The sequence below is a fragment of the Amblyraja radiata genome, chromosome 11 (genome assembly GCF_010909765.2).
Source record: "Amblyraja radiata isolate CabotCenter1 chromosome 11, sAmbRad1.1.pri, whole genome shotgun sequence".
Lineage (NCBI taxonomy): Eukaryota > Metazoa > Chordata > Chondrichthyes > Rajiformes > Rajidae > Amblyraja > Amblyraja radiata.
The window spans coordinates 62,959,589-62,983,405 of NC_045966.1; the positions used below are offsets into that span (position 1 = coordinate 62,959,589).

The window sequence follows — 23,817 nt, forward strand, 5'->3', positions numbered from 1 at the left end:
AATATAGCGTTACAGAACAAATCTAGACACGAAGAGTGCAAGGAACACAGTGAGGTAGATTGGGCCTACATGCTGAATTTATCCATTCAACAGCTTGGTAATACAATGCTGCCAACTTTCACGCATTGAGCGTGAGACTCATGCATTTCATGCAATTCTCACGCTCTCACGCTGATCACAGAACTTCTCACGCTTCCAGATCTCCTCCACACTCTGAGTGACTCACCAATGAAAATAGTTTTCTGTCAGCGCATAAAGAATGAGCAATTTGATTGGCTTAAGCCCATCACACACTATTAATATGCATAAGCATCTACCGAAAACAATCGATGCGAAGTAAAACGGCTGTCATGGAGCTCCCATACGCGGTATCCCATAGCCTGCATACGCATACGTTCGTTATGCCCACGCCTGCCCGACATGGAATTGTGTAACGTTGCCAGATCGACTCCGGGTACGTTATACGTGCAGACGATCTCAGCTCATCATTGCACTTTGGTGAATTTAGAAGTTCCGCGGCTTCCCTGACAGTGACTTTGCATGGTACGTATTTTGTTTACGATTACTTTGTTTATTTATCTGTGAAGTGAGCATGTATTACGTTTATTTGGGGGAATTTAGTTTTATATGGGCAGAAACAAACTAAAGAAATATCAAGTTATAGACTCCCAACTTCTAAGCTTAACGTTGTATCTTGTCGCGGGTGGAAGCAAGTTGACTTCGGTTGTCATAGTTTGTCGCCTGTATGGTCGTAGGTTGTCGTAGGTGTGGTCGTAGGTGGACGTCCCAATTCGTGAGGAATTGTGTCGCAGGTCGACGTAACTTGTCGTAGCTTGACGTCGACTAGGTGTTAGCTTATCGTACACATTGTCATAGGGAAGGTCCAGATCTCTCACTCTCAACTGTCACTCAATGTTACAGAACAAATCTAGACACGAAGAGTGCAAGGAACACAGTGAGGTAGATTGGGCCTACATGCTGAATTTATCCATTCAACAGCTTGGTAATACAATGCTGCCAACTCTCACGCATTGAGCGTGAGACTCATGCATTTCATGCAATTCTTGCAACTAAAGAAATATCAAGTTATAGACTCCCAACTTCTAAGTCACTCAATGTTGGCAGGTCTGGGTAATAGCAGGGAAGAAACTGTTCTTGAATCTGGGTGTGTGTGCTTCAAGCTTTTGTATCTTTTTGCCTGATGAGAGAGGAGAGAATAAAGAATCCATTGATCCAATAAAGTCCCATTGATTCCCTAGGCTGTGCAAAGTCGATAGGGGAAGCTGGTTTTCTTGTGATGGACTTTGCTACATCCACAACTTTCTGCAGTTTCTTGTGATCTTTGGCAGAGAAGTTGCCAAATAAGCTGTGATGCATCCTGATAGAATGCTGTGTTTGTTTCTCAACAGCTTCCGCATTGAGGAATCAGTCCTGGAATATGTCTCTGTTTGGGACTGATGTAACACTGCTTTACCTTCAAATGTAACTTGATGCAGCCGTCTCATAATGATGAAAGTCTGCTTTGCCCCAGGCAGCCAGTCCGTGGAATCAGCTAATGATGAGTTCAAAGGGTTATCAAAATACCAGGTTACTGCCTGTTTGTGTTTTGGTTGGGTACTTTAATGGGCCTGTCCCATTTAGGCAACTTTTTAGGCGACTGCAGGAGACTACACAGTTGCCACATGGTCGCCACATGTTCGCGGGTGGTTGCCGGGGAGTCGCCTTCATGGTCGTTCCCGCATTCTGGGAACTAGTCGCAGCCTCATTATGGTCTCCGCAAATTTTTCAACGTTTAATAATTTATGGCGACTTGAACGAAGCCGCCATGGAGAGTAGCGAGAATTCTCGTGCAGTAGGTGGGTCGCCAGGAGGACCTAGAGGGTTGCCAGGAGGTCGAAGGTTCTCTTAGGTTGTAGCCGGTGTTAATGTTAATGTCCGCCGAACTTCACAGCCTTGTATCACTGGCTTCTTAAAAGTTGTCTCCACTCCTTCTCCCCCTTCTCCCCCCTTCTCCCCCCTCTCCCCCCCCGCCCTCTTTTAAAGGACTTACCGTACACTGTGCTTTAGCCGTCTTAATTACAGCGCCAACCTTCCTGTTCACCGCGGTATTACCTTGTCTTTGCACTGTGTGAATTTCACTCAGTCAGTGCTCCCCCCGCTTGCCCTGTCCCCCGCCTGCATAACGGGCTGGTGAAGAAAGTGATGTGTGTGTGTGTGTGTGTGTGTGTGTGTGTGTGTGTGTGTGTGTGTGTGTGTGTGTGTGTGTGTGTGTGTGTGTGTGTGTGTGTGTGTGCGCGTGTGCGTGCGCGTGCGCGTGCGCGTGCGTGTGCGTGTGTGTGTTTGTGTGTGTGTCTGTGTGTATGTGCGCGTGTTCGTCTGTGTGTGTGTGTTCCACTCTGACAGTCGCCGTTCCAGTTGCCGGTTTTTCAGGCGACCGCCGGCAAAATCATAAAATAACTTGAAGAATGGGCAGCATAGTATTACAGCTGGAAGAGCTACTACTTCACAGTGCCAGAGACCCAGATTATATCCTCACCCGGGGTGCTGTCTGTGTGGAGTTTGCACGTTCTCGCTGAGACCCTGTGGGTTTCGACCCTGTATCTGTAATAATAAAATCTAAAACTAAAGGCAAGCACATAAAATAACCAAAGTAATAAAACAACTGGAGGAAGTTTAGAGGAGAGTAAAAACACAAGCAGCAAAAGCCATTACCATAAAAATGTTAAGAGCTCAGAGGGAGGATTTTAACTTTTATTGGGGTTTATGTTGTCACTTCTATTAATTCTTGTTTTACAAGTGGTGTGCTTTAAATAGCCAGCAGGGGAGGAAAAATGTATGAGTAGGCCCAGTGGTATGAATATTGATTTCTCTAACTTCAAGTAACCCTTGCTTTCCCTCTCTTTCCATCCCTCCCCCCACCCTAGTTCTTTGACTAGTTTCACTGTCCTCCTGATTAATTTTACTGATTGTGCGCTTCGTTGTTACCTTCCCCTCAGCTAACAATGAACCATTCTACATTTCCTTGAACTTTATCTGCTTTGATCTGTGGTTTTCACATCTTACCCTTCCAAATATCTCTCGTCTCCCTCTCCCCTGACTCTCAGTCTGAAGAAGGGCCTCGCCCCGAAACATCACCCATTCCTTCTCTCCAGAGATGCTGCCTGTCCCGCAGATTTACTCCAACATTTTGTGTTAATCAAAAATGTATGAGCTCGAAACTGTTCAGCACTCATTCAGCATTTTGGCCAAATTGGGTTAAAATATTTCTTATCAATATACTTGTCCGAATGCCTTTTAAATACTGTCAGTGTACCTGCCTCAAGTACCTCCTCCAGCAGCACATTCCATATACCCTCTGTGTGAAAAGGTTGACCCCCATGTTCTCTGGAGAGAAATTCTGCAATAAGAGACACAGTCCTGAATTTAAAGAAAGTTAACTTTGATGGTATGAGACAGGAATTGGTGAGGATAGAGTGGCAAATGATACTTAAAGGGTTGACTGTGGATATGTGATGGCAAAGATTTAAAGATTGCATGGATGAATTACAACAATTGTTCATTCCTGTCTGAAGTAAAAATAAAGCAGGGAAAGCGGCTCAACCGTGGCTAATGAGGGAAGTTAGGGCTAGTATTCAATCCAAGGAAGAGGCGTATACATTGGCCAGAGGAAGCAACAAACTGGAGGACTGGGAGAAATTTAGAATTCAACAGAGGAGGACAAAGAGGTTAATCAAGAGGGGGAAAATAGAGTATGAAAGAAAGCTTGTGGGGAATATAAAAGCTGACTGTAAAAGCTTATAGATATGTGGAGGAAAAGATTAGTGAAAACAAATGTGGGTCCCTACAGTCAAAAACACGTGGATTTACAATAGGAAACTAGGAAATGGCAGATCAGTTAAACAAGTACTTTGGTTCTGTGTTCACTAAGCAAGACACAAACAATCTCCCAGAAATACTAGGGGACCGAGGATCTAGTGGGAGGGAGAAACTGAAGGGAATCCACATTTGTCAGGAAATGGTGTTAGGTAAACCGTTGGGACTGAAGGCAGATAAATCCCAAGGGCCTGATGGTCTGCATCCTAGAGTACTCAAAGAGGTGGCCATAGAAATCGTGGATGCATTGGTGATCATTTTCCAATGTTCTCTCGACTGTATCAATTCCAGTGGACTGGAGGGTAGCCAATGTAACTCCGCTTTGGAAGAATGGAGGGAGAAAAAAAACAGGGAATTATAGACCAGTTAGCCTTACATCGGTAATGGGGAAGATGCTTGAGTCGATTGTTAAAGATGTTATAGCAGCACATTTGGAAAGCAGTGACAGGATAGGTCAAAGTCCGCATGGATTTATGAAGGGGAAATCATGCTTGACTAAACTTCTGGAATTTTTTGAGGATGTAACTAGTAGAATGGATAAGGGAGACAACAGACAATAGGTGCAGGAGTAGGCCATTTGGCCCTTCGAGCCAGCACCGCAATTCAATGTGATCATGGCTGATCATCCACAATCAGTACCCCATTCTAGTCTTGTCCCCATATCCCTTAAGAGCTCTATCTAACTCTCTCATGAAAGCATCCAGTTTTACAGTCAAAGAGGTGCTGAATATCCTCAGGTGTATTAAGGAGAATAAATCTCCTGGGCCAGATCAGATATAACCGAGGACACTGTGGGAAGCTGGAGAAGTAATTGCAGGTGTCTTCGCTGAGATATATGAATCATTTACAGGTGAACTGCCGGACGGGTTACAAGGTCATAAGGTCATAAGGAATAAGAGTAGAATTAGGCCATTCGGTTCATCTAATCTGCTCCGCCATTCAATCATGGCTGATCCATCTCTTCGTCCCCAACCACATTCTCCTGACTTCTCCCCATAACCTCTGACACCTGTACTAATCAAGAATCTATCTATCTCTGCCTTAAAAGTTATGTGCTTAAAATCCCATTCCTTTGCAAAGTCCTTGAAACGCTGGCTTGCGAACTGGCCAATATTGATGCCTGAGGCGAGCATCTGCAGTGTGGCATCTACTGACGTGCGAACTACCAAAGTATCCAGATGTGAAGGATGAGTGAAATCAATTGCCATGACGTCAAAAGTGTCTATTTCTGATGTGTCTGAAGAAGGGTTTCGGCCCGAATCGTTGCCTATCTCCTTCGCTCCATAGATGCTGCTGCACCCGCTGAGTTTCTCCAGCATTTTTGTGTACCTTCGATTTTCCAGCATCTGCAGTTCCTTCTTAAACAATATTTCTGATGTTTGCTGGGCGCTCGACCTCCTGGGAGCACGGGATAAGGTGTCAGCCAGATACAAGTGCTTACCCAGTTTGTTAGTGAGAGAGGTATCATACTTCTGGAGCTGCAGCATCATTCTTTGCAGCTGCGCTGGAGCAGCATGTATAGGATTATTTAAAATGGTAACCAAAGGTTGGTGGTCAGTCTCTATGGTAATAGCCTTGCCAAAAATGTAATCGTTGAATTTAACACATGCAAAGACCACTGCCAATAATTGCTTCTCGATCTGAGCATACCTCGTCTCCATGTCCGTCATTGTCCTGAATGCATAAACGACAGGCTGCTCATCCTGCAGACATGCTGCACCAAGGCCGTACTGGGATGCGTCACAGGTCAAAGTAACAGGTTGATTCTCAGGTTGATTATAGCTTTATATACATATTACTTCTGCATGCTTTATGTTTGGGCCAAGAAGGGGTGGGATGTAGATCAAAGAGTATTACTGATTAGATCCGTGTCTGGTTTTGCCGCTGACCTAATCCATAATCCATGTCAGGTTTCCACTACCACCTAGTGGCACGTGGGCAGCCATGTTAGTTAGTTCAACTTACGACTCCGAGCCTAGAGTGCTCATTTCGATGGTCTCTGTATGTATTCTAATTAAAGTACTTGTTATGATACATAATAACTCTGTATCAATAGTACTTTGTACAGGTGGGACTATTGTATATGAGGCATGTTAGTCATGGACAAGATAAGCCTGTTTCCACACTATGACTCTCTATGACTCAACATACCTGGTTAAATTCTTACCTGTAGCAGCACACCAGACATGTTCCGTATTGGGACATGTGACAATAAAACACTTTTGACCATTGTCTGTGTTAGGAAAGTTACTGGAGAGTATTCTGAAAATAAGGTATAATAAAAAATTAATAATAATTTTTAAAAAAAAATAATAATAATAATATTAATAATAATAATATATTTTATTGTCATTGCACATCAGCGCAACGAGATTTGGTTTGCAGCTTTCAACCAATGTCATAACATAAATAACTAATAAAATTTGGATTTAGATATAGATACCCCGAGAACATGGATTGTAAAAAGAACAGTAAAACAGCCAAAACAGTTCAACAGACTAAAGTGCAGATGTGTCTGTGCGACGTGACCATCCGAGGGAGACAGTCCAGGGTGGATGGGGGGGCACTCAGCAGGGCCGGTTCAGAGCCGCTATAGCTCTGGGAATGAAGCTGTTTCTGAGTCTGGAGGTTCGGGCGTAGAAGGCCTTGTAACGTCTGCCGGAGGGAAGTAGTTCGAACAGTCCATTACAAGGGTGTGAGGAGTCTTTATGGATGCTGACGGCCTTCCTGAGGCACCGTGTGTGGTAGATGCCCTCCAAGGCTGGTAGCTATGTCCCAATAATCCTCTGCACTCTGTGGACGACGCGCTGAAGAGCTCTCCTCTCCGCCTCCGTGCAGCTGAGATACCACACAGAGATGCCATACGTTAATATGCTCTCAGTGGTGCAGCGGTAGAAGGTTGTCAGCAGCTGTTGGGGCAGACCAGTCTTTTTTAATGTCCTCAGGAGAACAGTCGTTGCTGTGCCTTCTTGATCAGCGCAGTGGTGTTGGTGGACCATGTGAGGTCCTCTGAAATGTGAGTGCCCAGAAACTTAAAGCTGGACACTCTCTCCACACTTTCCCCGTAGATGGAGATTGGGGCGTATTCTCCATTATAGGACCTCCTGAAGTCAATAATCAGCTCCTTGGTCTTGGAGGTGTTTAGTGACAAGTTGTTACGTGTGCACCAGTCCGCCAGGTTCTGCACCTCCGCTCTGTATTTTGTTTCATCACCGTTGGTGATCAGCCCAACGTACTTGAATAGACAGGCCTGATTAGGGATAGTCAGCATGATTTTGTACGTAGGAGATAGTCTCAGAAATAGACAATAGACAATAGACAATAGACAATAGGTGCAGGCATAGGCCATTTGGCCCTTCGAGCAAGCACCGCCATTCAATGTGATCATGGCTGATCATCCACAATCAGTACCCCGTTCCTGCCTTCTCCCCATATCCCCTGACTCCGCTATTTTTAAGACCCCTCTCTGGCTCTCTCATGAAAGCATCCAGAGACCCTGCCTCCACTGCCCTCTGAGGCAGAGAATTCCACAGACTCACCACTCTCTGTGAGAAAATGTGTTTCCTCGTCTCCGTTCTAAATGGCTTACTCCTTCTGGACCCCCCCCCCCCCCCCCCCCCCCCCCCCCCCCAACATCGGGAACATGTTTCCTGCCTCTAGCATGTCCAAGCCCTTAACAATCTTAACTCAGCATAAAAGATACATATGAGAATGTACAAGGCATAATTATCAAGTTTGCTGATGATGCAGAAGTGGGTGACAGAGTAGATAGTGAAGATGGTTGTTAAATATTGCAGCAGGATCTTGAAGATGAAAGATTTAGTAGGAACCTGAGGTAAGAGAGGAGATTGTGGGAACCTTGACAAAGATCTTTGTGTTTTTTCCAGCCGCAGGTGAGTATTTTTTACACAAAGTGTGATGGATATATGGAACAAGGTGGTAGAGGGGGCAGGTTGTATTACACATTTAAAAGACAGTGGACAGGTACATGGATAGGATAGGTTTAGAAGGATATGGGCCAAACACAGGCAGGTGGGACTAGTACAGATGGGGCATTTTGGTTGGTGTGGCAAGGGGATACCTGGATGAGAAGGACACCTGGAATACCTGGATGAGAAGGACACCTACATTCTTCCCATGCTGTATGACCCTAAAATGAAGATCTCATGCCTTAATGTCTTCTGTCCAATGGTCTTGACATTGACCATCATCAAGTGCTTTGAGGCCGGTTATATCACACAATACCTCTAGCCTAAGTGTGGCACAGTGACACAGCAGTAGATTTGCTGCCTTACTGTGCCAGAGACCCTGGTTTGGTCCTGACTATGGGTGCTGTCTGTACAGAGTTTGTACGTTTTCCTTGTGATCATTCCTTCGCTCCAGAGATGCTGCCTCACCCATTGATTTACTCCAGTATTTTGTGTCTCCCTGTGACCGCATTCTTCTCTGCAACTGGATCCTTGACTTCCTGACCAATAGACCACAATCAGTGGTCCACAATAGGGGACAAATCATCCTCTGTGGTTATCCACAATACTGGGGCCCTGCAAGGATGTGTTCTCAGCCCCCTACTATAGTCCCCATATACACTGGACTGTGCAGCCAAATAACAACCCAACTCAATCTACAAGTGGGCCGGATATTAAATAATGATGAAATGGACCAGAGAAAGGAGAATGAGAACCTTGTAACCTGGTGTTCAGCGAATGAATCTTCGCTCAGTCCACCTGGACCTAACTGATATCCCGGTGGCCAAACACTTTCCCACACTGACCTTTCTGTCCTGGGCCTCCTCCATTGTCAGAGTGAGGCCAAATGCAAATTGGAGGAACAGCATCTCATATTTCAGCTTAAGATCCACCGGTATGAATATTGATTTATCTAAGTTCAAGTAACCCTTACAACCCTCTCTCCATCCCTCCACCACCAGCTTCAAAGTCGTCCTGCTGAGTCTCATTTTCTGTACTAGTTTTCATCTAGCACAAAGCCAACAATGGCCTGTTTCCTTTATCATCATTACTTGTTTGCATTTTTCATTCATTTGTTCTATATCTCTCTCTACATCGCCATCTGAATTTCCCCTGACTCTCAGCCCGAAGAAGGGTCTCAACCCGAAACATCAACCCTTTACTCCAGAGATGCTGTCTGACCCACTGAGTAACTCCAGCTTTTTGTGTTTATCGTTGGTTTAAAACAGCACCTGCAGTTCTTTGCAACATATCTTGTAACCTGGTGCCAGGTCTACAACCTCTCCCTTAATGTCAGCAAGACAAAGGAGATTGTGATTGACTTCAAGAAGTGAAGCAGTACACACTCCCCAGTATACATTGACGGTGATGAAGTAGAGATGGTCAAAAGTTGCAGGTTCCTTGGAATAAATAGCAATTTGCCCTTAACCCTCCACAGCGACACAATGGTGAAGAAAATACACCAATGCTTCTACTTCCTTAGAAGGCTCAGAAAATTTGGCATGTTCCTGACAACCCTCACCAACTTCTATCCTATAGCAGGGTGACAAAAAATGACCAAAATACTCCAAATGTGGCCTCACCGATGTCTTGTGCAACTGTAACAAAACATCTCAACTTTAGTTCAGTTTACTTTAGAGATACAGCACGGAAAGAGGCCCTTTGGCCCACCGAATCCGCACCAACCAGCGACCCCCACACATTAACACGATCCTACACCCACTAGGGACAATTTGCACAGACACCAAGCCAATTAATCTACATACCTGGACATCTTTGGATGTGTGGGAGGGAACCGATCATCTTGGAGAAAACCCACAAAGCCGCGGGGAGAACGTACAAACTCCGTACAGATAGCAGCCGTAGTCAGGATTGAACCCGGGCCTCTGGCCCTGCAAGCACTGTAGGGCAGCAACTCTACCACTGCACCGCCAACTTCTATACTCAACGCCTTGACTGATGAAAGCCAATTATTTTTGATAACCTTCCTCACTATCTGTAATACCACCTACTCATCTGCAAATTTATTAAACCGTGCCTGCTACATTCTCATCCAAATTGTTGATATACTGTAAAGCACAAACAGCAATGGGTCCAGCAATGATACTGTACACTGGTGCACACCACTAGTCACAGGCCTCCAGTCCAAAAAACAACCTTCTACCATCACCCTCGACTTTCTTCAATGAAGCCTATTCTCTATTCAGTTGGCTAGCTCTCCCTGGATCCCATGTGATCTAACATTCCAGAGCAACCTACCATGCCTGGTTGAAGTCCATTAACTTAATGTCTAAGGCTTTGTCCTCTTCAAACAATTTGATTACTTCTTCAAAAATCTCAGATTCATATGACATGATCTCCCAAGTACAAAACTATGCTGACTATCCCTAATCAGCCTCTGCCTATCCAAATGCATGTAAATCTTATCCCTCAGAATATTCTCTGGTAGCTTGCCTGCCACAGATGTTAAGCTCACCGGCCTATACTTCCCAGTCTTTTCCTTACAGCCCTTCTTAAATTGAGGCACAACATTGGCCACTCTCCAGTCTTCTGGCACCTCACCCATATCTAATGATGATTCATGTTTCTCAGCTATTTCTACTCTAGCTTCCCAGAGTATCTTTAGATATACCTGATTAGGCCTGGGAGTTTTATCTACTTGCATATGCCTTAGGACATCCAGCACCTTTTCGACAGTAATCCGGACTGTCCTCAGATTTCCATTAACTGTCGCAAGTTCTCTTGTCTTCATGCCTATCTCCACGGAGAAAACAGAGGGGAAATACTCATTGAGGACCTTGCCCATCTCACGCGACTCCACGGTTGGCATCACCACGCTGCAGACTTCTGCTGCCACAAACGCAACAAGAAGAAGACCCATTCCTTCTCCAGAGATGCTGCCTGTCCTGCTGGGTTATTCCAGCATCTTGTTGCCGTATTCTCTCCCTTTAAAGTACATCAAATATTTTTTGATTTAATTATCACATTTCATATTATCTGCCAGAGCCATATCCTGCCTCTTTTTTGCCCTGCTGATTTAACTCGTTGTCCCAGCCTGTCTTTATCCATAACTATTTTACAGCTAATAGAACAGTGATCGCTGGCTGCTACAATGTTACTGTCTTGGTGAACACAATTCTTCACACCATTTTTTTGATGGTCTTATTTTAGACAACCACGTGAGCAGTTTTGATTTTACTATGAGTGGCGTGTTTAAACCAAGGACCACAACTGCGCAAGGCCGTTCGATGAACTGAAATAACAGTCCAGAAATTCATAAGATAGACACAAAATGTAAGGCAGCATCTCTGGAGAGAAGGAAAGGGTGACCTTTCAGGTCGAGACCCTTCTTCAGAAGGACCCGAACAGTCTCGACTCAAAACATCACCCATTCCGTCTGCTGCCTGTCCCACTGACGTACTCCAGCATTTCATGACTATCTTCGGTGTAAACCAACATCTGCAGTTCCTCATTACACATCTCCTTCAGAAATTCCTTCATGGCAGCAAGGATATCCCAGCCGAGGTCCTGTGAGCATCCATGCAATCAACACAAGGATGTTAAAGCAGCTTTCAGACGAGTATGCCGTTGTAAGCTAACTGTTTATTATGAGCTGTGAGACCAATTCCACAGAGTACAACAGAATACAAAGAATTTGATGTCAAATGTAATTAAAATAATAAAATAATTAGAACCCTTTGACAACACAGTAAGGATGCACAGAAGTAATAGAAGGGGCTTGTACATTAAGTATGTATTTCTGTTGTCACTTCTTCTTATCTTTGTTCTACTTGAACTGCACATGGAGCTAATGAAATACAAATTCGATAAGTTACTGGGCTGAGAGCCCCATTATGTCTCGAGGATAGAAACAACTCACCAGGCAGCTGAAGACAGAGCTCCGGCAATAAACCCATGACATAAAGAAGAGACACTGCCTGGAGAGAGCGCAGGAGGCTCAGCAACTCCCTGTCAGCATTGATGAGCGTGGGTTCTTCAACACTGTCATAGGGTCATAGCATAGAAACATAGAAACATAGAAATTAGGTGCAAGAGTAGGCCATTCGGCCCTTCGAGCCTGCACCGCCATTCAATATGATCATGGCTGATCATCCAACTCAGTATCCCGTACCTGCCTTCTCTCCATACCCTCTGATCCCCTTAGCCACAAGGGCCACATCTAACTCCCTCTTAAATATAGCCAATGAACTGGCCTCGACTACCCTCTGTGGCAGGGAGTTCCAGAGATTCACCACTCTCTGTGTGAAAAAAGTTCTTCTCATCTCGGTTTTAAAGGATTTCCCCCTTATCCTTAAGCTGTGACCCCTTGTCCTGGACTTCCCCAACATCGGGAGCAATCTTCCTGCATCTAGCCTGTCCAACCCCTTAAGAATTTTGTAAGTTTCTATAAGATCCCCTCTCAATCTCCTAAATTCTAGAGAGTATAAACCAAGTCTATCCAGTCTTTCTTCATAAGACAGTCCTGACATCCCAGGAATCAGTAAATGGAATGATTGTAATCATGTATTGTCTTTCTGCTGACTGGTTAGCATGCAACAAAAAGCTTTTCACTGTACCTCAGTACACGTGACATTAACTGAACTGAACTGAACAAAACTTCTTCTGGACCTTCTCCAACGCCAGCACAGCCCTCCTCATATACGGTATGGGCCCCAAGCATGATACATTGTGGAACCAGGCCCTTCAGCCCAACTTGCCCACACCGGCCAACATGATCCATCTAGTCCCACCTGCCTGCTTTTGGCCCAGATCCCTCTAAACCTACCCTATCCATGTACCTGTCTATAAGTTTCTTAAGTGTTTTCAAGAGAGAGTTAGATTTAGCTCTTAGGGCCAAGGGAATCAAGGGATATGGGGAAAAAGCCGGAACGGGGTGTTAATTTTGGATGATCAGCCATGATCATATTGAATGGCTGTGGTGGCTCGAAGGGCCAAATGGCCTATTCCTGCACATATTTTGCAATGTTGCGATTGTACCTGCCTCAACTACCTCCACCGCTAGCTTGTTCCATACACCCACCACAATATGTGTGAAACAAATTACTGCTCAGCTTCTCATTAAATCTATCTCCCCTTATCATAAACCTATGTCCTCTGGTTCTCGATTCCCCTACACTGGGCAAAGGTCTGTGCATTTACTCAGTCTATTCCTTTCATAATTTTGTACGCCTCTGAGATCACCCCTCATCCTCCTACACTCCAAGGAATAAAAATCTAGCCTGCTCAACCTCTCCCTATTGCTCAGTACTCTAGTTTCCCACAGTGTCCTCGGATATATCTGATAAGGACCAGGAGATTTTTCTACCATCATATGCGTCAGGACCTTAAGCACCTCCTCGACCATAATACTGACTGCTCTCATAAGTTTATGTTCTCGAAACACAATTAGGCCATTCGGCCCATCAAGTCTATTCCGCCATTCAATCATCGATCTGTCTGATCTATCTGATCTATCTTTCCCTCTCAACGCCATTCTCCTGTCTTCTAGCCATAACCCCTGACACCCGTACTAATCAAGAATCTGGCAATATTCGACTTAAAAATACCTATTGACAGCCTCCACAGCTGTCTGTGGCAAAGAATTCCACAGATTCACCATGCTCTGACTAAAGAAATACCTCCACATCTCCGTTCTAAAGGTACATCCTTTTATTCTGAGGCTGTGACCTCTGGTCCTAGACCCTAACACTAGTAGAAGCATCCTTTCCTTACTCACTCTATCCAGGCCTTTCACTATTCGGTAAGTCTCAATGAGGTCCCCCCGCATCCTTCTAAGCTCCAGCAAATGAGCATCCTTCTAAGCTCCAGCGAAGGGTCGAGATGGCCTGTTTCCGTGCTGTAATTGTTATATGGTTATATGGTTATATGGTTAAATGCCTTCAAATGCTCATCATATGTTAACCCAATCATTCCTGGGATCATGGTCATTCCACAACCAGAGAGCAGTGCCTATCTACCTCTTTGGTGTCCCTCAGACTATCCTTGCTTGCTTTGCTGGCTTTATCTAGCACTAAACATTATTCTCTTATCCTCACCAGGGGAGCTTCACGATTGGCAGCCCCACCAACAGTCTGTCTGTTTTTTCATCTTTTAAAAATGCTTTGGTGCGTTTCAAAAGTCTGTGTTAATGTTCTACGGTTTGTTTTATGTGGGAGGGGGAGAGGGTTGGGGGAAACATTTTTCAGTTTCTTACCTTGCCAGAGATGCGATTGTTTTCTGGGTCACTTCTCCGGTCACTCTACGCCGTACAGCCTACCATTGATGGAGCTGGAGGCCTGCTCGGACTGACTTTGAGCCCCATGGTGGGGCGTGGACCTTGCCTGGGATCACTTCAACCACAGCCTGCGGACTTTAAATTGAGAGCATACAGTCTCGGGAGAGGCCGAGTCTGGAGCTCCAACGATGCAGAGGTTTGACCAGCCCCGACGCGGGGTCCGATCGCCAGCACGGGGGAGCTGACATCCCCCCGATGCAGGAGCTAATCGCCCCGATGCGGAGTTCAAATCCAAAATACTCCAAATGTTGTTTGTTCAGCTCCTTATAAAGCCTTAGAACTAAATTCCAGTTTTTGTATTCTAGTCCTCTCGCATTAAATGCTCGCATTGCATTTGCCTTCCTCTCTACCGATTTAACTTTCAAATTAACTTTTTGGGAATCCTGCACCAGCAATCCCAAGTCCCTTTGCACCTCCGATTTCTGAATTCTCTCCCCATTTAGAAAATAGTCTAAGCCTAGTAATTCCTACTACCTAAATACAGGCTTCACATTTAGCTACACAGTATTCCATCCATCACTTCTTTGCCCACTCTCCCAACCTGTCCAAGTCCTTCTGCAGAGGACTTTCTCCACATTACCTGTTCCTCCACCTATCTTGTTATCATCTGCAAGCTTGGCCACAAAACCTTCAATCCCCTCGTCCGAATCATTGATATACAACATGAAAAATATTCAATATGTGCAGGAGTTGGCCATTCAGCCTTTTGAGCCAGCACCGCCATTTTATGATGAACTTTTAAGTACTCCGAATCCTCATCCTTTATAATGGATTCTAAGATCTTACCAACCACTGAAGTCAGACTAACCGGCCTATAGTTTCCACTCTTCTGCTTTGAACCCTTCTTGAACAGTGGGGTAATATTTGCAATTTTTCAATTTTCTGGAACCACTTCTTAGTGATTCTTGAAATATCACTATGTGTCAGCGTGCTCAAAAATGGAAAGAATTCGAAAGCAGGCTCACCGAGAAGTACTGAAGAAAACCCAAAATTTAAATGTGAATGGAACCAAAAGCTATAGACCTGGAACCAACTGAGCTCAGAACTGCTATCGGACTGACATAATGCAGAACTGATTAGTCTGCACCCAATAAGCGAGTTCGGTATTTCAATAAATGCAAGGAATCATGGGATTTGTCAAAGGTGATTCGGGATTTTAAAAAAGCAAACGCAGCTCTGTATAAACTGTGTATAAATTGTTAACTATTCTACCAAGGAATTAATCTAGAATTCTGTCAACTCAATAGCTTCCTTTCTTGGTTGTCTGTTCACACACTACTTACAGTCCCAGTTCTTGTTCATTAATCTGCAATTAAGAGATATTCAAAAAGTTAAAGAGTTTATTATTTTCATTTAATCCTTAATGTGTTTGCTACTGGAATAAGAAAATATTACATTATTGAAACATTTTCTTATCTTTACTCATAATTTATGTGTAAAAATATATTTAATCTGAGGCAGGCAGCGACTGTATCAGTGTGATGCTTTACCTACAGGCGGTGTGAATGCACCGTTAAGTCAAAGATTAATCGCCGAGGAAAACTGAGTACAGGGTTGGCCCTGTGAAGGAGCCGCCAATCCGATATAAGACATTTAACTGTGAAATGCCTGCCCTTTAGTATTGGATCTGTGCGGTTCCAAGTTTGCGGTGGTTGCTGTGCGTTGTCCCCAGCCATCTCGCCCCAGTACACGTTGACCAGCACAGTTCGCCAGCCCTTGTTAGCAGAGGCTCTTTGTGCAGGTGTTACCCAAAGCCCAAATGTTTTGTGGAGGTTCTGCATTAAGATAGGGCACGCAGCGAGCTAGCGAGAGGGCTGTCTGATCAGATCAGCCCAGGTGACGTGACCGAAGGGTGGATTGTAATGGGTCGTTATTAAACTGTTCCGACTGTGCGACATCGCCAGCTCTCTCCCTCCCAGATCCCCCACCCCAAAGTCTGATTGAGAAAATGCTCCCCCTCATATTACAGGTTGGCTCCGCGTTTGCCCACTCACTGGGGCGGGCAGTGCCTCTTTCAAGGTCCCGTCATCTGGGGAGCTGCAACCCACTCCTGAGTGAAGCCTCTAGTTTGGCTGCGGTTCAAATGGCTTCAAATTCTCATAATGATCACCGCCCGGTCACCTGGACCCGGCTCTCAACTGTGTGCCCTGACAGACTGGAACCAACGCCACAGGTTAAAGCAACAGCATCTTTATTTAAGCCAACCCACCTTGAAAGTTTAACCAGCCTGTTCGAATCCAATCTGAACTTTTCAACCTTACACAACACATTCTCCTCGTTTCCTTCAATCCAGGAAGGTTGTTTAGATTGGAATGTAAGGGCTGTTTCAAATTGGTTGACTACACAACTTGTAATTCGTGTAAATCAATATCGAATTTGAATGGCTGTGACTCAGGCTAATGCCAGGGAATTGATAACTGACAGGTTCGTTCAAGGCGTTCTTGCGTTTTCAAGGCTGGTGCTGAATTGAGTCAATAATTTAAATAGATACTTTTGTGGATTTGTGTAGCCTGCAGTATGCTGAGGCCTACTGCTGACATATTTCACGGATAAATTTATTTATAAATCTCATTGAAATGGAAAGAGAGGACTGCTCTCAGTGTAATATAGGAGCGACTCTCCTCTCACCAATACATCTGAATAACAAAAATTATAATAAAAATCCAATTATACATAGCACAATTAGAACATGGAAACAAATAAAACAGAATCTAAAATAAAGAAAACTATCTCTTTTAATACCAATAGTTAATAATCCATCGTTTAAACCATCAATTATAGACAAATCATTTATACAATGGGAAAGAATGGGAATCAAAACGCTCGGAGATCTGTATGAATTGGGAAAATTACTATCATTTCAACAACTACAACAGAAATATAATTTGAAAAATAATCAATATTTTAAATATCTTCAAATTCGTGATTATCTGAAAAAATACACAAAAGACTATCATAATATGCCAACAGACTTACTGGATGAAGCAATGAAGACAAAGGCGGAATCAGCTAATCTAATATTGTACTTATATAAACATCATCTTAAACATAGAAATACCCACAACTGATGGAATTAGAAGAGACTGGGAACAAGAATTAGCTATAAAAATTTCAAAAGAGAGCTGGGATAATCACTTACTACAGGTGCATAAATGTTCGATCAACGTACGACATACTCTCATCCAATTCAAAACATTACATAGACTATATTATTCAAAAACTAAAATAAATAAACTCTTCCCTAATGTCTCACCCATCTGTGATAAATGTCTGTGTCAAGAAGCTACCATAGCGCATTCTTTTGTTTTTTGTACAAAAATACAAAAATTCTGGAATGAAATATTTGACATCTTTACAAAATTAATTAAAATAAAACTGGTACCAAAACCAGAATGGATTATTTTTGGAATATCGGAAGGTAACCCTGAACTAAACGTGTTTCAGAAGAATTTACTCAATTACGGGCTAATAATGGGAAAAAAGCTCATACTTAAATTCTGGAAAAATGCGCCTACACCAACAATAAAAATGTGGATATCAAATATGTTTGAAACACTACATCTGGAAGAGATGAGATTCCTCTTAGCAGGCAAAGCAGACCACTTCCAAAAGACGTGGTCTACGTTTTTGGAACTATTACAAGCATAAGGTGCAATAGTAATTTTAAAAATAAATAAATAAATAAATAAATAGGTAAATAAATAAATAAATAAAAGGTGCCAGGATCTGGCAACGAGGGGTAAAAAAAACGACAAAAACAGACTTGGTTGGTAGTCCCCTTCCTGCGGAGTTTAATGTTATAATAGAGCGATTGTTTCTCCTTTCTTTTTCCTTCTTTTCTAGGGTCTACTTTCTTTCTTCACTTCCTTCTTTCCTTCTTTCCTAAGGGCCTTTCTTTTCTCAACACTCTCCTGCACCTTCACGACTCTTGCGCACTTTTCTTACTTCCTTTACTTCTATCTTTTTTTTTTAAAGCTCAAAAAATGAAGCGGTACAAAAAATGTATTAAGACATATGTGTTGTGTATTATTATAACTTACCGTACTTCTAATAATAAATAAATAAATAAATAAAAAATTAAAAATTTAAAAATCTCATTGAAATAAATATGCAGATCCGTACACACACAGTAGCGCAGCTGGCGAGAGTGTTTATCCCAAATGACCCATGACCTGGGCATGCGCTGTTGTAATACCAAACTCGCTTATTGCGGATGACTGTGCTGCATGTCTGTGTTTGTTGCAGTTGTGACACACGCTGGGCTATCCCGTGTACACTATGTGCCCTTGGTTCCCTCCTACAGCCAACACCAAGGGGGAGGGGGGAATGATGGTTCCTTTGTCATCCTCCTTTGATCTTGACTGGGCCTTTGCTGGTCCAGATCTCAAACAGATCCCTTAAGCCATCACAGCTCCCTGCTCAGACATAAAGGAAAGGTGATAAATGGCTGGCACATGTGAGTAATCATACATTCCTCCCGGGTATGTAGTGTGAAAGTGGCTGCACCTTCAGTGGCGATAGCAGAGCTTCCTTTTCCTGGAAATCCTGGGGCAGATATCCTTCACTTCCACGAGGACGTTCCCGAGGAAGAGATCCATGGTGGCAGGGTTCCCCTTTCACCTTCATCCTGACTGCATTCAGAATTCTTTGACCTCCTGAGGGACTCATAGCCGCAGCCATTCTAATAGAGCTGGTTATGGTTAAATATTTTGCTGGCAAGAGGTGTTAGATTGGATCCACGTCTGTGTCCGCTGATGAAGCTCTCATCAGGCTGTCACTTGTTGAAGAAGAGCCTTTTGTTGAATTTAGTTTATTGTCACGTGTACTGAGGTACAGTGAAAAGCTTTTGTGCATGCTAACCAGTCAGAGGAAAGAATATGTGATTACAATCAAGCCGTCCACAGTGTACAGACACATCATAAAGGGAAACATGTGAATAACGTTTAGTGCAAGATAAAGCCAGTAAAGTCCAATCAAAGATAGTTCGAGGGTCACTATTGAGGTAGATAGTAGTTCAGGACTGCTCTCTAGTTGTTGGTAGGCCTGATAACAGCTGGGAAGATTTGTCCCTGAATCTGGAGGTGTGCATTTTCACATTTCTGCACCTCTTGCCTGATGGGAGAAGAGGAAGTGGCCAGGGTGCGACTCATTCTTGATTATGCTGCTGGCCTTGCCGAGGCAGTGTGTAGTGTAAATGGAGTCGATGGAAGGGAGGTTGGTTTGTGCGATGGTTTGAGCTGTGTCCACATTTTTCTGCAATTTCTTGCGGTCTTGGATGGAACTATTCCCAAACATGCTGTGATGCATCCTGATAAAATTCTTTGTACAGAGCATCTGTAGAAGTTGGTGAGAGGTGTAGGGGACATGCCGAACTTCCTAAGCCTTCTAAGCCTTCAGAGATGCATCAGTTGTCCTGGGAGGACTTGTCTTTTACAGATAAGTATGATAACTGTGTCAATGGATGAGCTGAACGCCTTCAACAGTCATGGCACAGAGACAAGGTGCTGGAGTTACACTCCGCGGGTCAGACAGCATCTCTGGATGACATTTCGGGTCGAGATCCTTCTTTAGACTGAAGAAGGCCCTGGACCCAAAACGTCACCCATTCCTTCTCTCCAGAGATACTGCTTGAACCGCGGAGTTACTCCAGCATTTGTGCCTATCTTCGGTGTAAACCAGCATCTGCAGTTCCTTTCTCCACATCAGTCCTGGCATGGCAGGAGTTGGGATGTCATGTCCACTGGGACTAGCTCATGTATTCACCCTGTTCCCCGTGGATGAGTTGGGCCAAAGGGGCTGTTTGTCTTTTTTCCGAGAGTGGACAGGTATGGGTCTACTGCAACTGCACTCAATGTTACTTGCCATCCCGCGTCAATCTCCGCGCTGAGCTGAAACAGCGGCAATGTGGTTGTGGGCCTGGAGAGAGGGGTGGATATTGGGATGGGGTACAAGGGGAGTTGAGTGGGGACGGCCCCGGGTCCGGTGAGCGGAGGCGGGCCACAGGGAGCGTGTGGGACTGGGGCTGGGCGGGACTGGGGACTGGGCAATGGGCTGTATCCCGCCCGCCTGCTGGAGCTCTGACTGCGGCTGTGGGTTAGCGGGAAGTTTGGCGGGGAGTTTGCGGAGCGGCTCCTGCGGCTCCGCTGTCCGATGAGGATGAGCTCCTGCAGGCAGCGCATCGTCCGCTTCCTTCGCTCCGCGATCAGGCTGATCAGAGGCTCTCTGCACAAAGGTAGGATGTGCTCTCCCTATCTCCCCCTTCTCTCCCTTCCTCTCCCCCTCCTCCCCCCTCCCTCGCTGCGGCATATGCAGCGCTGTATAGCGGCGGGGCAAGGTGCAGCGGACTGCGGGCTGCTGTGACTGAGCCGCTCCACGCTGCAGGCAGTGTGCATGTCGCTGTGAAGCCGGGGAGCACGGCGTGTGTGCGGGCTGGGCAAGAGGGCTCGGTCATTCGCAGCCAGATGCCAAGCAAAGATGAGGAGAAGTTCGGCAGCAGTTGCAAAAACGTCAAACATCTGAGCCCATCAGAGCAACTTGTTCCCGGAGACTGGGTTTGCTGTTGGCTGCCCGCCTTTAAGCCCTATCTTTCATGCTCGCTGCAGGTCGCTCTGGTGCTGAGTGAGTGTGGTGCAGGACTGTGGTGAAGGGAATGCAGCGCAGGCTGTGCCGTTATAAGTTGTGTCCAGCTGATACTGTATTTGTATCACCCTGTCGCTGGGGTGAAATATCTACACTGCTTCCGATGCAATGTCGTGGACATTCAGCGGGCGAGGGTCTGTGGGGTCACAGATGATGTTTCAAATCAAAAACTTTTGGTCCGAACTGGAAAAGACAGACCAGTCTCTGCGTCTGAAGAAGGGTCTCGACCCGAAACGTCAGCCATTCCTTCTCCCCGATGATGCTGCCTGTCCCGCTGAGTAACTCCAGCGTTACTGAACATAATTTGCTGATTTCGAGCATCTGCACTTTATGTTCCGTAATTTGAAACGAGAGCAGCAAGAGCCCGGAAGCCGTTCATAAAATCACACGGACGGGTTTGGTAGCCAAACAAATCCGCGCCAATCTTCAACCGAAGATAGACACAAAAAGCTGGAGTAGCTCAGCAGGACAGGCAGCATCTCTGGAGAGAAGGAATGGATGATGTTTCGGGTCGAGACCCTTCTACAGACTGATCTTCAACCATCGAGTTGAACTGATGCTATTCCGTTCTTCCCTCACTCCCACCAACGCACGAGAAACAAGCTCATCCTTGCCTTCTATGTACATGTGGAAGCTGACCATTCAGTTATTGCCACGGGTACCGAAGTACAGTGAAAAGCTGTTGTTGCATGCTAACCAGTCAGCAGAAAGACAATACATAATTACAATCGAGCCATTTACAGTGTATAGATACATGATATGGGAATAACATTTAGCGCAACTGCAAGATAAACCCAGTAAAGTCTGATCGAGGATAGTCCGAGGGTCATCAAAAAGGTAGATAGTAGTTCGGCACTGCTCTCTGGTTGTGGTAGGATGATTCAGTTGCCTGATAACAGCTGGGAAGAAACTGCCCCTGAATATGGTTGTTTTCATATTTCTATGATGGGAGAAGAGCGAATGACCAGGGTTCGATTGTCCTTGATAATGCTGCTGGCCTTGTGGAGGCAGTGTGAGGTATAAATGGAGTCAATAGAACGGAGGTTGGTTTGTGTGATGGTCTGGGCTACGTCCACAATTCACTGCAATTTCTTGCTGTCTTGGATGGAGCTGTTCCCAAATCAAGCTGTGATACATCTGACAAAATGCTTTCTATGAAGCATCTCTGTACAGGTTGGTGAGAGTTGTTGGGGACATGACAAACTTCCTAAGCCTTCGAAGGAAGTAGAGGCGTTGGTGTGCTTTCTTGGCCATTGCTTCAATATGGGTGGTCCAGGAGAAGTTGTTGGTGGTATTGACTTCTAGGAATTTGAAGTTTTCAACCATCTCTACTTGGGCGCCGTCAATGCAGACTGGGGTATGTGGACCACTTCACTTCCTCAAATCGATCACTATCTCCTTTGTGTTCCTGATATTGAGAGAAAGGTTGTTGTCTCAACACCAAGACACGAGGTTCTCCATCTCCTTCCTGTACTGTCTCAGTATTATTTCATATCTGATCCACAAGGGTGGTGTTGTCTGCGAATTTGTAAATTGAATTAGATTTTTACATGGCTGCGCAGACATCGGTGTACAAGGGGTAAAGAAGGGGGCTGAGAACTGCACGAACAATCTCCTAGCGTGTAGTATCTCCATTTATCGAGAGGTCCTCACATGCACCATGCCTTGCTGCAGGACATCCAGAAGCAACCCATGTCCATGGACAGCTACAACCTGTTCTCTTGCCATCTCTCAGCTACTCCCCCAGGGAGTTGTTGGTGAAGAGCTTCAAGTAGGTCCAATGTGGCAGAGAACAGTCCTCCACTAGTTCAGGGAGTGATTGAATAGAGGTTGAAAGACACTATGTGTCTGTTTGTGCCACATCGTATCTGGTGTCAGAACCAGCAGATGCTGTGCTCCCTGATTGTCATTGAGTCCTTGCACAGTGTGCTTGACCTCTAGAGTTGAGATCTGATCTAGAATTTTGCAGCCTCCATCCAGAACATGGAGAGGGACTCCTCCACTCTTCTCATCAGCTGCTGGACAAGCTTAGATAGGGCATCATGGTAGGCATGGACAGTTTGGGCCGAAGGGCCTTTTTCTGTGCTGTATGAGTCTGCAACTTGCAATTTTGGAAAGGGCTGCGGCTTTTTTGAAGCAGTGATTGCATCCCGATAGGATGGTTTTTATGGTACAAATGTAGAAAATGGTAAGCCATTAGAGACATGCTGAAATTCCTTCACCATCTGAGAAAGTAGAGGAGTCAGTATGTCTTCCTCACCATAATATCAGTGTGGTTGCACTATGACCATTTGTTAGTAATATTCACACCTCTCCCATTTTCACTTCAGCACCATTGATAAGAGTCAAGAGTCAAGAGAGTTTTAGTGTCATGTGTCCCAGATAGGACAATGAAATTCTTGCTTGCTACAGCACAACAGAATATGTAAACATAATACAGAACAGGAGATAAAAGTTCAGTGTGTCTATAGACAATAGACCATATACACAATAACTCTTTAGATTCTGGAGTAGTTCCTGAGGTTTGGCGGGTAGCAAACGTAACCCCACTTTTTAAGAAGGGAGGGAGAGAGAAAACGGGGAATTACAGACCAGTTAGTCTAACATCGGTAGTGGGGAAACTGCTAGAATCAGTTATTAAAGATGGGATAGCAGCACATTTGGAAAGTGGTGAAATCATTGGACAAAGTCAGCATGGATTTACGAAGGGTAAATCATGTCTGACGAATCTTATAGAATTTTTCGAGGATGTAACTAGTAGCGTGGATAGGGGAGAACCAGTGGATGTGGTGTATCTAGACTTCCAGAAGGTTTTCGACAAGGTCCCACATAAGAGATTAGTATACAAACTTAAAGCACACGGCATTGGGGGTTCAGTATTGATGTGGATAGAGAACAGGCTGGCAAACAGGAAACAAAGAGTAGGAGTAAACGGGCCCATTTCACAATGGCGGGCAGTGACTAGTGGGGTACCGCAAGGCTCAGTGCTGGGACCCCAGCTATTTACAATATATATTAATGATCTGGATGAGGGAATTGAAG

The 23,817-nt window shown here is 44.8% G+C and overlaps 1 protein-coding gene across 1 annotated transcript in view; it reads left to right on the forward strand.

Annotated features, from left to right (window-relative positions):
- The first annotated feature begins 20,198 nt into the window (after positions 1-20,198).
- The window catches only part of kcnip1 (potassium voltage-gated channel interacting protein 1), a 232,639-nt gene continuing 229,020 nt past the window's right edge, over positions 20,199-23,817 (forward strand). The window contains exon 1 of the mRNA XM_033030016.1: positions 20,199-20,368. Coding sequence (XP_032885907.1) covers positions 20,287-20,368 — 82 coding nt within the window. The 5' untranslated portion in view covers positions 20,199-20,286. The remainder of the gene's footprint in view (positions 20,369-23,817) is intronic.